This window comes from Frankliniella occidentalis, unplaced genomic scaffold (assembly GCF_000697945.3).
Source record: "Frankliniella occidentalis isolate FOCC.00 unplaced genomic scaffold, Focc_3.1 Scaffold379, whole genome shotgun sequence".
In the NCBI taxonomy this organism is placed as follows: domain Eukaryota; kingdom Metazoa; phylum Arthropoda; class Insecta; order Thysanoptera; family Thripidae; genus Frankliniella; species Frankliniella occidentalis.
Window position 1 is genome coordinate 141,608 of NW_026267502.1, and position 13,594 is coordinate 155,201.

The window sequence follows — 13,594 nt, forward strand, 5'->3', positions numbered from 1 at the left end:
ATATAAGAAGATTGTGCGCTAGATTCCTTCGTCAATAAAGCCTTCCGGTAAAGCTCAAATGCAGAAGAATGCGAGGAACAAGAAAACGGAACTCACCATGTTAAAGCATAGCGATCTCCGTTTTCTTCTTCTCCCCACAGGGTACTCCGGGGCTCGGCTAGACCGAAAAGAGATGAACAAAAATCGTCGGGCGCGTGGAGGAGCGGGGCAGGGTGGGGGCAGCACCCCGCTTCTCCCCGCGCCCGACGATTTTTGTTCATCTCTTTTCGGTCTAGCCGAGCCCCGGAGTACCCTGTTCATCTGCATTTCAGATTTACCGGAATCCTTTATTGGTTATGAAAACCTAGGCGGAACTAGGACTATAGAATGCCACAGTGGTTTTAGTATACTACCTAAAATTAAAATAATTCACTAGTAATATAACGAAATTGGACTTATTTTTTTTTAGTAAATTGTCAGATAATATAGTGCAAGATTGTTGGCTGAGTGATTAGCGAAGTCTATTACTTCAGTTATTATCAAAAACTTTCGCGTCTGTCTGTGTGTGTGTCTGTTAGTCTGCAATCACGATAACTCGAGACCAGTTCACGCTAGGTGCATGCAATTTTAACTGTAACTTCCTGTAGGATCACCGTTGAACGAAAATTTCGTCCGTTTGGGTCTTTCTCTAACCGTTTAGGCGCCAGAGGGCGATTTCCACACAGAAATGACCCCAAAACATTGACATGTTTTTTCTCAGGTATTTGATGGTCTGCGGCGGGGTTACTCGTCAAAAAAAAAATCCCAAGGAACAAAATTTGTGAATTTTGTGGACAAAGGCCTATTTAAGACTCTGCTCATAAACCGGCTCGAGTGTCAGCGCCGCAGGCTTAGGTAGGTGTGTGCCAGGCGCGTCGCAGCGTAACACTGTTTCGTGAGATATGGCGAAGCCTGTTACGCGAGACGTGGTCTGACGTACATCTACCTAGTTTTACATAGTTCTGGTCTGCCCCTTTAACCGCTAAATAGAATCACCTTGCCGCCCGGGTCGGCCTCTATCGCCTCGACTAGTTGACTCAAATCGCGCATCTGGGCCCAGAGCCCCGGGTGGCGGACCAGGAAGACAAGTTGCAGCATGGCGTAGCCGACAATAACGTGCGAGACCGACAGCAGGAGCGCTGGGATTGAGGTAACTGGCCGTCTCAGTATATCCATGCACACAAACGCGGTGAACAATACCGTAAATGCCAGGGTAACCTGGAGAGAGAAAAAGAAGTTGCAAGGTAGATTTACTACAAAATTAATCTAAACGTTAACAATTCTTTTTGTTAACCATAGTAAAGAAAATTTTCTATTTTATAGTTTCCAGCAATATGCTTTGAATTAAAGAAAAATGATTTCAAGGCTGTTTTTGTTTATATATTGTTGTAATGACCTAATGAGAAAATATGTGGTGAGGGGTTAATTTAGAACTCTACATTATGAGGTTGGGCATCTGTGGAGCAGTGTCGGGGCGAAAACAAGTTATTTATTGAAATGTTCTAGTCATACTAAAACGAGGGGTGGACGACTGGAGGGCTCCTGTGTACGTACAAGGCCGAACGTACTCCGGTCGTACTCCGAGTACTCCAGTTGTACTCCGAGTACTCCGGGTGTACTCCGGGTACTCCGGGTGTACTTCGGGTACTCCGAGTACTCCGAGTACTCCGAGTACTCCGACTGTTCTCCGCGTAATCCGACTGTTCTCCGGCAGTACTCCGAATGTACTCCGACTGTACTCCGAATGTACTCCGACTGAGACAATGTAGGAGTCTGTTGTTTAAAAATCTTTTTTTTTCCTGTTTGAAACTCAGTTTGTAAATCGTCACACTCAAGCTCAAGGCATTATCCAACACTCGTCCAACACACCAATTGTAATTGTTAAACAATTTGATTTCTCTGTTACTAGGAACACCAAGTGTCTGCTGTCAACTTAAGTAAACAATTCGCAGGGCCAGCCAAACCTTTATCGACAATGCCTGCGTCGCTCCGGTTAGGTGAAACCGCCAAGCCTATGTGTCGAGTCGGTAGCCTACCCAGTGCTGCCGAGGACATGACCCGAACCTGAACCCGACGGCCCTCTACCCGACCTGGTACTTTCAGTTCAGGCGTTCAGACCAAGGGGGGAGGGGGGCCGGGAGGGGGGCGATTCAGTCGTGGCGGCCCTCGCAGAATTGCCAACGAAACCACCTAAGTCGTGCTGCTCACGATCATTGGTGACACTGGTGCTTGGTACGTTTTTTGGTAGCCAAGGGCTGGTAATCGTGGTCGAACCAGAACAACAAACGAAGAGGCATTCCCTGGGTATGACCGTTAAGGTTCCGCTATTTAAAGAAAATTATAGTATAAATATGTCTTCCAAAACCTTTTGAACTGTCCTTTCGATCGTTCGAATTGTTATTGAAGTTTCGGATGGTGTATTCTCCTTAGAGTTATGTATGACTTTGAAATGAAAACGCAACATTTTCCGTCAAGAGAGGTTAGGCGAACCTGCTCATTATACTGTATCATTTATTTTCCAATATTATCGTTAAAAGATTATATGTAGAGAAGTCTTCTTCCTTTTTAAATTGTCTATGATATAGGGACTCTGGTGGGTATCCTAAACGTGATGCTTCCTAACCTAGAAATTGTGGGCACATTAAAACAGGAAACTTAACTTTTTATTCCAGGTCAAAATGAGTTCTACAGCTACAGTTAATACGACTCCCAGTGGGCAAGATGTGGCAGGTTCTACGGGAAATCAAATCCTGAAGGCAACAAAACAATTGTATGTGTTTACGTTAATCGCTTGTACATTGGTCATCTTATTAATTTGATTGTGAATCCATTTCATCTCCTTTAATTGTGTTTCAGGATATTAAATTGCTCCAAGGATCGGATTTATGGAATTACTTAGAAGCCGGTCAGATCTATGTGTCTCCAGAGATGAAGGAAGTTTTAAGGAGCACCAATTATGACAACTTTCACTGCCTACAAAATTTAGGAGAAGATGACAAGAAAATTATAACTGACTTTATGAGAGATAGCCTTCCGACAATTCTGAAAAGGAAACATACAGGAGATGACCAGGCATACCGAAACTCTATGAAGAAGTACTTCGGGGATCTCTTCTGCTACGCACCTCAGCATTATTCGATAATGGGAGGCCAATTAATAATGTTGAACAACATTACAACATTTTGTAATGGTGAAGCCAGAAAAGCGTTCCTTGGACGTCCTCGTGATGCCCTCTTCAAAGAGTCTAAGAAGCCTAAGAGAGTTCGAACAGCTGTGTGCGAGAAAAAGAAGCTTGAAGAAATAATCCAAAAATGGGTTGATGACAACATAATTGGAGAATGTGACAACCCAGATGATGAACTCATGGATAGTGGAGAAACTGCCAATGCCAAGATAGTTGTCAACGCTGATGTGTCACAGTGCCCACTTGGGAAGTATTATGCCGGTGTCTCATGTATATTTTCGTTCTGCAAAGAAAAAATAGAGTTAAAACAAATTGGTACATGATGGAATCCATACAATTTAAAACGGCATGTTGATAGGTTGCATAAACCAAAGCTACCAAAAAATAATCAAAATCAGTTGTGTGCTATGTTTAACAGACAAGCAGCCAAGTCGAGAGAGAGGAGCTCTGTCTCTTTAAGTGAAGTTATCGACCTTGAACATGGTTCACCATCTACCAATCAAGAGTCAGAGCAGGCTTTTCAGGAGGCGGGGAAGGCGAACTGACTTCGGATAATTGTTGTCCTTCCCTGCATAGTCAAAAAAGAAAAAGAGACTGGTCGCAGCACAGCAGGAGTAATCGAAACAAAATAAAATTAGAGGAATCTGCCAAAGACTGCCATCAAATAGGTGAATACTTTGAAGTGCTTAATGAAATGGAATTACTTTCAAAAGAAAATAGATAACTTGAGGACCAGCTTGTCAAGGCCATGGAGAAAAATAACATGCTACCAACTGATAATAATTTTGAAGTTAAAGGCCTTTTAAAAATTTTATTGGAATGTGCTAAACAGAATGCAGATAAGAAACCAGGTGGAAGAAGATACAGCACAACAATAAAGGAGCTTGGAACTCTGCTTTTTATCATTGGTGGTAGACAGTTATATGAACTTTTGTATTGTAATCTCTCTCTCCCCCAGTACTACTGTTAAAGCCCATTTGGATAATACTATCTTCATAAAAGAAGGGGAATTCCGCTTTCAAGCTCTCAAAAAATTTTTAAATCGAAGAAATTTGCCTTTAAAAATTTGGCTAAGTGAAGATGGGACTCATGTTACTGGGAGGATACAATATTGTTCTAAAACAAACCAAATTGTTGGTTTTGTCTTGCCCCTGGATAACAATGGCCTCCCTATCATTGACAGTTTTCCTGCCACTTCAGCAGAGGCAATTAAATCTTACTTTGATTCTAATGAAACAAGTCATGTTGTGTACTGTATAATAGACAAGCCTCTAGTTCACGAATCCCCTTCATTTTGTCTTGCCATGTTTGGTACAGATAATAGATTTACTAGTAATGATGTGGTGAAGAGATGGGCATGGATGAAGAGAGAAGCAAATAAATATGGCATTGAAATTAAAGGAATGTCATCAGATGGAGATGAAAAGTTGCTAAAAGCTATGTTGTACAAGTCAGTTACAAATACTAGCAAGGAGTGGCCCTTCTTCGAATGCCATCTTTCACAGGACATTGTCTTTATTCAGGACACAATCCATCTAGTTACCAAATTGAAGTCAAGATTAATCAAACCATCTATTATTCTCGACTTCCCTTTGGAAAATATTTGGCTTCCCGTGGATATCTTTTGGAGTTAATTAATACTGTCTCAGGGGACCAGCACAACTTGACAGCATGTTTGTTGAACCCCAAAGACAAAATGAACTTTTCTGCTGTTCAGAAGTTATGTGACAAGAAAGTAACAGATCTCTTGAGAAAATGTGTGGCTGGCAGTGAGGCAACTGCATGTTACCTTGATATGATCAGAGAAGTAATGTCAGCGTTCCTTCTGCCTGCACTTTCTCCTTCTGAAAGGATTTTTCTCCTGTGGAAATGGGTATTTTTTGCTCGTATTTGGAGAAACTGGATTGAAACTCATGATGATTACACTTTGAAAAATAATTTCCTAACTAGAGTTTCTTATTTATGTCTAGAGCTGAATGCCCATGGCCTTGTACAAATAATCAGAAACCTCAGGGACAGTGGTGACGAAGAATTGTTTTTACCTGAGAATTTTGATAGCCAACCATGTGAAAGCTCTTTCCGAGAACTTCGCTCTATGACCTCCACTCATTCAACAATTGTTAACGTCAGTGTTTTGGAGTTTCAACATAGAGTGCGAAGAATTGATTTTGTTACTGAGAGCAAAGTAAACCTCTCCGATATTGTTTTTCCAAGAAATGCCAGGGTTATTCAGAGCTCTTCTTTGCCTCCTACGCTGTGGCTTTTCTCCCTGGAGACACTGAAATAGAGAAAAATATAAGTGATGCATTTAAATCAGCTGTGGACATTTTAACCATATTTGGCATTTGTATAAGAAATGTAAATCTTCCAGTTGCCTCCTTACCAATTATTGCCTTACCTGATCTTGGTGTTGACGATGACAACTTATCTGAAAGTGAGACTGAATTTAATAGTGATGAGAGTAATTTGTCACCTTGTGAACCCGGAGTTTCTGATGAAATATTTGATAGCAATATGGAGGAGCAAAATGAAGACTTGCAACTTGTTGAGGAAGATTTAATAATGGTGTTAAGTGGAGCTCTTTGATTGAAAACTTTTCAAAATGTTAAGTTATCTCCCAACAGTTTGTATGTGTTGGTAAAGGATGGTGACGGTAACTGTTGTTCCATCACAAAGCAATCACTGCTGTTGTTGCTGAGCAATGGGGACACAAAACTGAGTAGTGACCGTCTCCTGAGAGTTCAGGTTCAAAGGGTTACCCATAAGCCTTTATGGTCATCTGAGCTAAGCCTCCCCACCATTGAAGACTTCGTGTCACTTGGACATTGGTGTGCCTTTTTGGCAGAAGATGGAACCAGTATTTGTGTGGGAAGAATTCTGGCCTTCAGTTATCTTTCTGGTTCCAAGCATTCTGATCAGCAGTACAGTGCACTTAGTGCTCCCACAAAACCACCAGAAAAGAATGCTCGTGGCCTGGGTTGTTTGTGCTCCTGGTTTACAATTACTAAGACAATGGTATTACAGACAGTGAGCATGGATGTTGATGGTTATTATAGTATTGCTAATTACAAGTGTACTCTTCCTCGTCCCAAACTTTCTGGAACCAAAATAACACTTCAATGTTCCTTGCCCCAAATTAAGAGAGCCAAAAAGTCATAAATATTATTTTAGTTTTGTAAAAGAAATATTTGTCAAGATACTAGTACAGATTTTCAAGATAAAAATCTGTAAACAGTTGTCTTTTTGTGATCTAGAATTTAGCTTCCACATGATTAGTCAAAATGTGTTTGTGAATTTAATTTCAATGTTTTTATTTTTACTATATGTATGATGTATAAGTATATTAAACAATGTCACTCTATATCTTTTAGAGGGCATTTATGTCAACTGACGGTAATGCTCTTCTCTACATATGAAGTGTTTGAGTACTACCATGTATTCAATTAGACTTGTTTTGTAAGATATTTTACCCTTGTAGAAACGTTTGCGTTACTATTTACAATTGCTTGTTGCCCAAAGACTTACAAAGGTTTATTTTTTTATTTGGTTGGTGCTTTTAAAATGTTAAAACAATAGGAGCTCATCTTAATAATAGACCATATTGCTGGTTCAAATCCTTTTATTTTACTCAAGTGTTGACTCATAAATGAAAAGATTGTTTGTATTGAAAGAACATATAAATGCTTTTAAGTGGCAGAAAATGTTACAAAAATAAAATAATTTCTCAGGACAAACAGACTTTGCTTCACACCCAAGCCCAAACACACAACAAAGACCACATGCTGCTTCAAATACAAGATACCTTACAACCACAAATTTAATGTTTCTTTTTCATGGATAGTAAATTAAATTAAATTCAGTACTTCAGAAGAAAGAATATCTTGCTTTGTTCAACGGAGAGTCAGTACATGTTCCCCTCAGCAACTGGAAATCTGATGTCCAGTGTCCAGGCCAAACACTGAAAAAATAAGAAGAAAGAAGGTGATATGACAGTTTTAAAATTCAGTCCAAACAAATACATAGTTTGTGTGATTAGCAATAAAACTGTAATGTTTACCTTTTTCTCCTCTTGTTTCCACACCAAAATAACATGGTTTGCTGTACATTGTACATTCCATATTTCTTCTATGCTGCCTTTCAAACCGTGATAATTTCTTGTTTTGTCAACGGAGAGTCGGTACATCATCTCCTCAGCAACTGGAAATCTAAAGTCCAGTATCCAGGCCAAACACTGAAAAAATCTGTTCATTCAGAAACTCCATAACTTGTTTGTGCACTATTTTCTCCAGTGCCTTCCCTAGGACACAAAGAATGCTCACTGGTCTGTAATCTTTACTCTCTTTGGGCACTTTTACCTTTGGAACAGGGATTATATTAGCTAACTTCCACATGTTTGGAAAAATACCATTTTGAAGACTGTAGTTGAACAGATGATCAAGCACTGGTAACAAGGCAGGTAGACACATTTTGATAAAGTTTACAGGTATGAGGTCAATGCCCATTGCTTTCGATTTAATAGAATTTATAGCACTAACTATGTCCTCAGGCAGAACATATTTAAAATGAAACTTCTCAGCACTATCAGAGGTGAGCCTGTCTCTATTTGTATAGTCTTCAGTACAACCTGATACTACCACAGCATCATTTACAGAGGCAACCGAAGAATAATGAGAGTTTGAATCATTTACTGGTATTACAGGTTCTGTTCTCATTGATTTACCTTTGCCCAGTTGAAGGGTCCTGACATGAGCCCATATTTTTCTAGAGTCTCCATTATTGAACTTACATAATAGTACCTCACCTTGGCACTTCTGATACTTTGCTTGACATTGTTTCTGATGTTCTTGAAATTTTCAAAGTCAGTCTGGTTTTTGGCTCTATGCCATTTCTTTCTTAGTTTGTCCCTTTTCTTTATAAGTGCTTTAATAGCTTGAGTCATCCAAGGAGCAGACTGTTGATTATAACTCTTGGTGATATATGGGGCATGCTTATCCATTAGGTCTGTGATGATATTGTTAAAACAATCTAATTTGCAATCCATATTGTTCTGGTTATACATCTCGTGCCATGGTGCACTACACATATCTTGTAACAAGTCACAGACAACAATATTAGAGAAGTTTATATAGCTAATTGCTTGTTTTTTAGAGCGAGGAATGGTTAGATCATAAATGGCATATATTAGATCATGACAAGAGAAGCCAGGTGCAGGAGTTTGTCCATATGACAATAGATGGTCAGGACAATTTGAGGCAATTATATCTAAGTTAGAATCACAATAGGCAGTATGAAAAGTTGATTGAAATGGAACACAGTCTAGATCACACAATCTAATAACCTCAGTTATCATTTTAGTGTCATCGCCACCACGGCCAAACCCAGCATTAATATCACCACAGACAAAAGTGTATTTGTAATCTGTGACATACTTGTAGAAAACATCCATAAAAAGATCCATATGCCCTGCTTTTGGCCTTCTGTAGATCCCAGCAAACAGCACTTTAACTGAGCCAATCAATATGTCAAGAAAAATGAATTCAGGCTTGTCAAATTCACCATTTGAGACTTCTAATATTTTTGCTTTATATTCACTTTTAATGAATACAGCCACTCCTCCACCATTTCTGTCTTTACTGCTCACATTGTACATGTTGTATCCAGGCAAAATAAAATGACTTTTGTTTTTAAACCAGGTTTCAGAGACTGTAATTATATCAAGGCCACTGTTGGAAAAAATTTCTAGAAATTCTGTCTGGTGTGCCACATCACATAGAGATTGAGCATTAAGATGTGCTATTTTTAACTTAGTTGCATAATTTGATGTTATGTTGTGTACATATTCACTATTTAAACTATCACTCATGAAGTGTGCAAGTTTTGATGAAGTGAAGGAAGTTTAATATTTAATATATAGTAGGAAGTAAGTCAATGCAATCAGTTGACAAAGGCATAAACTTAGAAAATAATAACAGTACATAAATGAATATACAGCCATACAAAATAAGTAATTATAAATAACATTGCAAAACAAACAAAAAATAAATAAATATTACAGCAGGAGAAAAACAAGTACCATCAGACAAGTTCTATTTAGGTAGGGGGTGAGTGTTTCACAATGAGGCGGTCTAGATCACTAAAACTTTTCAAGCGACACTTTTCTGTTCCTGCTTTAACCATGATGACACCATCATTGGACGAGACATTCTCTTGATAGTAGGCTTCCACTGCCCGTTTCAGTAGCTCTAACCTCTGAGCGGTCAAGTCCTCTCGAATTGTTATGCCAGTACATTTTAGACCTTTTTTGGCAGTGAACATAGCCCTGCGCGGCGCATAACCAATAAACTTGATTATTATCGGTCTAGGCTTCTTGCTTTTCCTCTTGCCAATTCTATGAGAGCGATCGATCTGAGACTGTTCGATGCTGACACCAATTTGCGCGGCCACTTTAACAACTAGTTCGTCTGTGTTTTCATCTCTGGATGTAAAATATGAGTACGACACACTAGTGGAGCAAACAAAAGACTAATTGAAAGGTGCGGGAGGCAATATTTGAGTGTTATCATTGATTGAACGTGACCACAATATGGTCTTTTAACGTTGTACTAGGTGTACGTGATTTGAACTATCGCAACTTTACACGTATCTCATTTGAAGGTAAATAAAACCATCGCGTTTCAAAAACCTAGCAAATTCGACAAGAAAAAATAAAATTTTTAGGAACTCCCAAATGGCCCGTATTCTGAGAATCATCCTAAAGACCCTCATATACCTTGCTTGTCGTCACCACATATTGGAGTTGATACCCAAAGCTCTGTTCGACAAGTTGGTTGAGAAAGCATCTAGTCCGGATTTCGGCGCTTTGTGTAAATCTCTGCAGGATAAGTGGGAGGGTATAGGGTGTTCCAGGCTATCTTTACCGGAAGTGAAAAAGAAGAAACTCACTACTTTATCTGTATCCGGTGTTGCCGTCAGTATGAAAAATTGAGGTGAAGTTGTGCTTCGCAACACGGAGGTTGACGGAGGTGTTATTCGCAGTCAGTTTTCCGTCAGTAAAAACAAACAGTCTTGTCTGCTATCGTAGTCACTCTACAAATGATTACAAAAGAAACTAACAATAACAATGAACAGGCCGGTAAGTGTGTGCGTCAAAAGATAATATCGTCCAGCTTTGATCGCGAATATTACGCGAGAGGGAAGAACCGTGTACATGAGCCTCCAGACAACAGTTTTGTTGACATCATAACCTCTGTCCTGCTTGGTTTCTTTTACTTAATTGTGACATTTTGTAATCTAGTTCCACCCGCCATCTCTGGTCGGGCATTTAATTATGGTTTGCACTACCCATAAAGTGACAGTTTTAGTCATGACATTTCTTGGGACACACAATTTGAAGTGCCCAAAATCTTGGGTGTGGGGTCTATGTTGTTGCCTCAAACACATTTAAGAATTTTAAAATGTGTATTGTCAACATGCTGAAAGACCATTTTAAAGTAAAGAGCGTAGCTCTGAATTTTGAAAGGTATTTTAAGATCTTGCCATTCATTTTAAAATTCTAAAGACCAGTTGGTTTGTACAGAAGAAACGTGATATTGAGCAGGTTCGAGTTGGGGTTGGGGTTGGGGCATCAAGTAGCCCACCAAAAAAGGTAAGAGTGAGCAGTGAATCGCATTTATTGTAAACAAGGCAAAACCAGACTCAAATTTATTTGTTCTTTTTCAGATCCACAGGCAAGTGTCTCTTTTGAAAGTAAATCGGCCAGACTTGTTACTGAGTTGTGCTGAGAAACTCCAACCAATTCGACTAGAACCCAGTAACGAGCCCTTAAAGATCAAATTGAGGAGGTCTTTGAAGAAGCGCCCCACTGGGTCCGAGTTTAGTACTTACTCTATCAAGGTAATACACCTGAACCCTATGTTTTCCCCCTCATTCCTCTCGGGGTTGTTTCTAAGTTTGAATTTGTTCGCTTTTACAGAAAAACGAATATGTTCACATCCCAGAACCCAGTGGCCCGCCTCTAAAGATAAAATTAAGGAGGTCTCTGCAGCAGAAGCGACCCACTGGGTCTGAGTTTAGTGCATACTCTATCAAGGTAATTCTTGGTCATATCTGAACTCCTTGTTTCCCCTCATTCCTCCTGGGCTTGTTTCTCAGTTTGAATTTCTTGGTTTTTACAGAAAAATGAAGTTGAGGATAACGTCCCAGAACCCAGTGGCCCGCCCCTAAAGTTAAAATTGAGGAGGTTTATGCAGAAGCGCCCCACTGGGTCTGAGTGTAGTGCTTACTCTATCAAGGTAATGTTTATGTCCATTATTAACTGTTGTATTTTTATTTCTGTCTTATATTTTCTCCCTTGCCCCTTCTTTTTCTGTCTCTTAGTTAAAGTTTTTTGTTGTTGCTTTTTTTTTTTTAATCTTTTTCCAGAGAAATAAAAGTGATGGCTGTGAAATTTTGGATCCAGATTCAGAGGTGAGTGACTTTTTAAAATAAAAGAAGTTTTTTTTTTTTGTTTGTTTGTTTTTTTTTCCTTTAAGTTGACTTGCAACTTGAAGCTTTTATTGGTTGCTTATGTGTTTATGTCTGTTGCAGACTGATTCACCCCGGCACACTCACTGTGGCCTGATAAACATAAAAATGACTTGCTTTTTAAATGCAACTCTCCAAGTAAGCTAAAGCTGTCATCATTCATGCATTTTTGCATTGAACATTGAAAGAAGGGCGATTTGTCTAATTATGTTTTCATCATCTGAACTAAAATTTCCAATTTGATTTTCTTTTGACTATTCCTATAGGCTTTGTTTCATGTGCCTGCTTTTTCTGAGTTTGTTCTTAGTGAGGAACATGAAAAGAAATGTCTGCATTCAAGCTGTCTCAGGTGTGCTTTGAGAGTTACATTAACTAGTATGGTCAGCAGCACTGAATCAGCAATTAGCCCCTCTCTAGTATTGGCAATTCTGCCAGGTATGTTTATCATAACTATTAAAGTTAGACTCTCATACAAGTAACTGCTTGTTGGTTTCAAAATTTTATCAATTGTTAGTACTTATCTTGTTCTATCTTTGTTTAAGATTTTTGGGAAGAATTTATTCTTGGAGAGCAACAAGACGCTCACGAGCTGCTCATCAAATTCCTATGTGTTCTAGGAAAGCAGGTTTCCTCCACTGAAGAGCTTAGCTCCATCTTTGGGGGAGTTCTAGACAGAAGAGGTAAGCAAAGACATATAGGTTGATTTTATTTTTTACCCTCATCCCCCATGGTTGTTATGCATACATGTGAGCAAACAAGGGTTAACATTTACAATATTCCTGTTATGTCAATTTTAAAGATAGGTGTTCAGACTGTGACAAAATAAGAGAGAGCATCTCACCCCTCCAGTTTCTTTTTGTTAATCTTCATGATACCATGACTTCTGTGGCCCAAGCCATTAATCAGCAGCTACAGCTGGAAGAGGAGATCTTAGCCCTATGTAGTTTCTGTCAGAGACATACCACATTAGTAAGAAAAGAAACGATCAAAGACTATCCAAAGTCCCTGATTGTAGTGTTAGCAAGGTAGTGTGATTTCAGTTCAGACTCCCTCTGTTACATGTTCATACTTAACTGTGCTAATATTCTATTTTGAATTGTTTCTCGCTTTTGAACATGCATTCTATATTTTGCTAGATTTAATTTTGAGAACGGGGAAGGTGTCAAACTATCTTCAAATCTGAAAGTAGATTGCTCACTTAGAGTGGGAAAAGCTGCATACAAATTCCAGAGTGCAGTTTCTCATATTGGTCCAACAATTAGATCTGGCCATTACGTTGCTGTGGCACAGTGCCCAGACGGATCCTTTACCAGCTTTGATGACACTGAAGTGAATCATTTTAATTATTTTCCTTTGCTAGATATCTATGCCAATAAGTTTAATTTCCTGTTATTGATTTTTGTTTCTTTTCTTTTGTGCAGGTGTTTTCCAATGCATCTCTAGATGAATTATTGCACTTAAGAAAAGGCTTATACATAGCTATCTATGAATTGGAAGGCTTCACAACGGTAATGTTTGGTTTGCCAATATAGTTAGACATCACATTTTCCTTTTGAATTTTTTTTCCAATTTCTCCCGTTCTTCTTCTTTTTTATTCCCTCTCCCCTAGGAAACAAATATCCCTGACTTATTGTGTGGTGATGGAGCAGCGATACCTCACAATAACAGCCCACCACTTCCAGACATTCTGTCAGATCTCGATACAATGCCTTCAGCAGCTATACCTGTTAAACCACCTGTAAGACCCTATATTGTTTGAACTTAATACTACTTCAAACTATTAAACAGATGATAGAAGTATACTTATCATCTTTGTCTGATTCTGGTTAATTTAGGAAAAGCCGAACAGCAGCTTTTACACTTTTCAAT

At 39.0% G+C, this 13,594-nt stretch overlaps 2 protein-coding genes across 3 annotated transcripts; one reads left to right on the forward strand and one right to left on the reverse strand.

Moving 5' to 3' along the window:
• Window positions 1–7,103: 7,103 nt before the first annotated feature.
• LOC127751203 (uncharacterized) lies at window positions 7,104–9,065 on the reverse strand. The gene is made up of 4 exons (XM_052274336.1): window positions 7,999–9,065; window positions 7,558–7,942; window positions 7,260–7,433; window positions 7,104–7,160 (listed from the first exon to the last, which is right to left on the reverse strand). The coding sequence occupies exons 1-4, from the start codon at window positions 9,063–9,065 to the stop codon at window positions 7,104–7,106; spliced, it is 1,683 nt and encodes a 560-aa protein (XP_052130296.1).
• Window positions 9,066–9,315: 250 nt separating this feature from the next.
• Window positions 9,316–13,594, forward strand: LOC113210668 (ubiquitin carboxyl-terminal hydrolase 36-like). 2 transcript variants are annotated; one of them, XR_008012020.1, is made up of 10 exons: window positions 9,316–11,095; window positions 11,175–11,291; window positions 11,377–11,493; window positions 11,624–11,668; window positions 11,789–11,863; window positions 11,992–12,160; window positions 12,268–12,405; window positions 13,147–13,233; window positions 13,335–13,463; window positions 13,561–13,594. XR_008012020.1 is itself a non-coding variant. In XM_052274342.1 (8 exons), the coding sequence occupies exons 3-8, from the start codon at window positions 11,446–11,448 to the stop codon at window positions 13,170–13,172; spliced, it is 501 nt and encodes a 166-aa protein (XP_052130302.1). In that variant the 5' UTR covers window positions 9,316–11,095; window positions 11,175–11,291; window positions 11,377–11,445; the 3' UTR covers window positions 13,173–13,554. The 2 variants fall into 2 exon arrangements, 1 of the variants encoding a protein (XP_052130302.1); XM_052274342.1 differs by lacking the exon at window positions 13,561–13,594 and having other exon boundaries at window positions 13,147–13,554.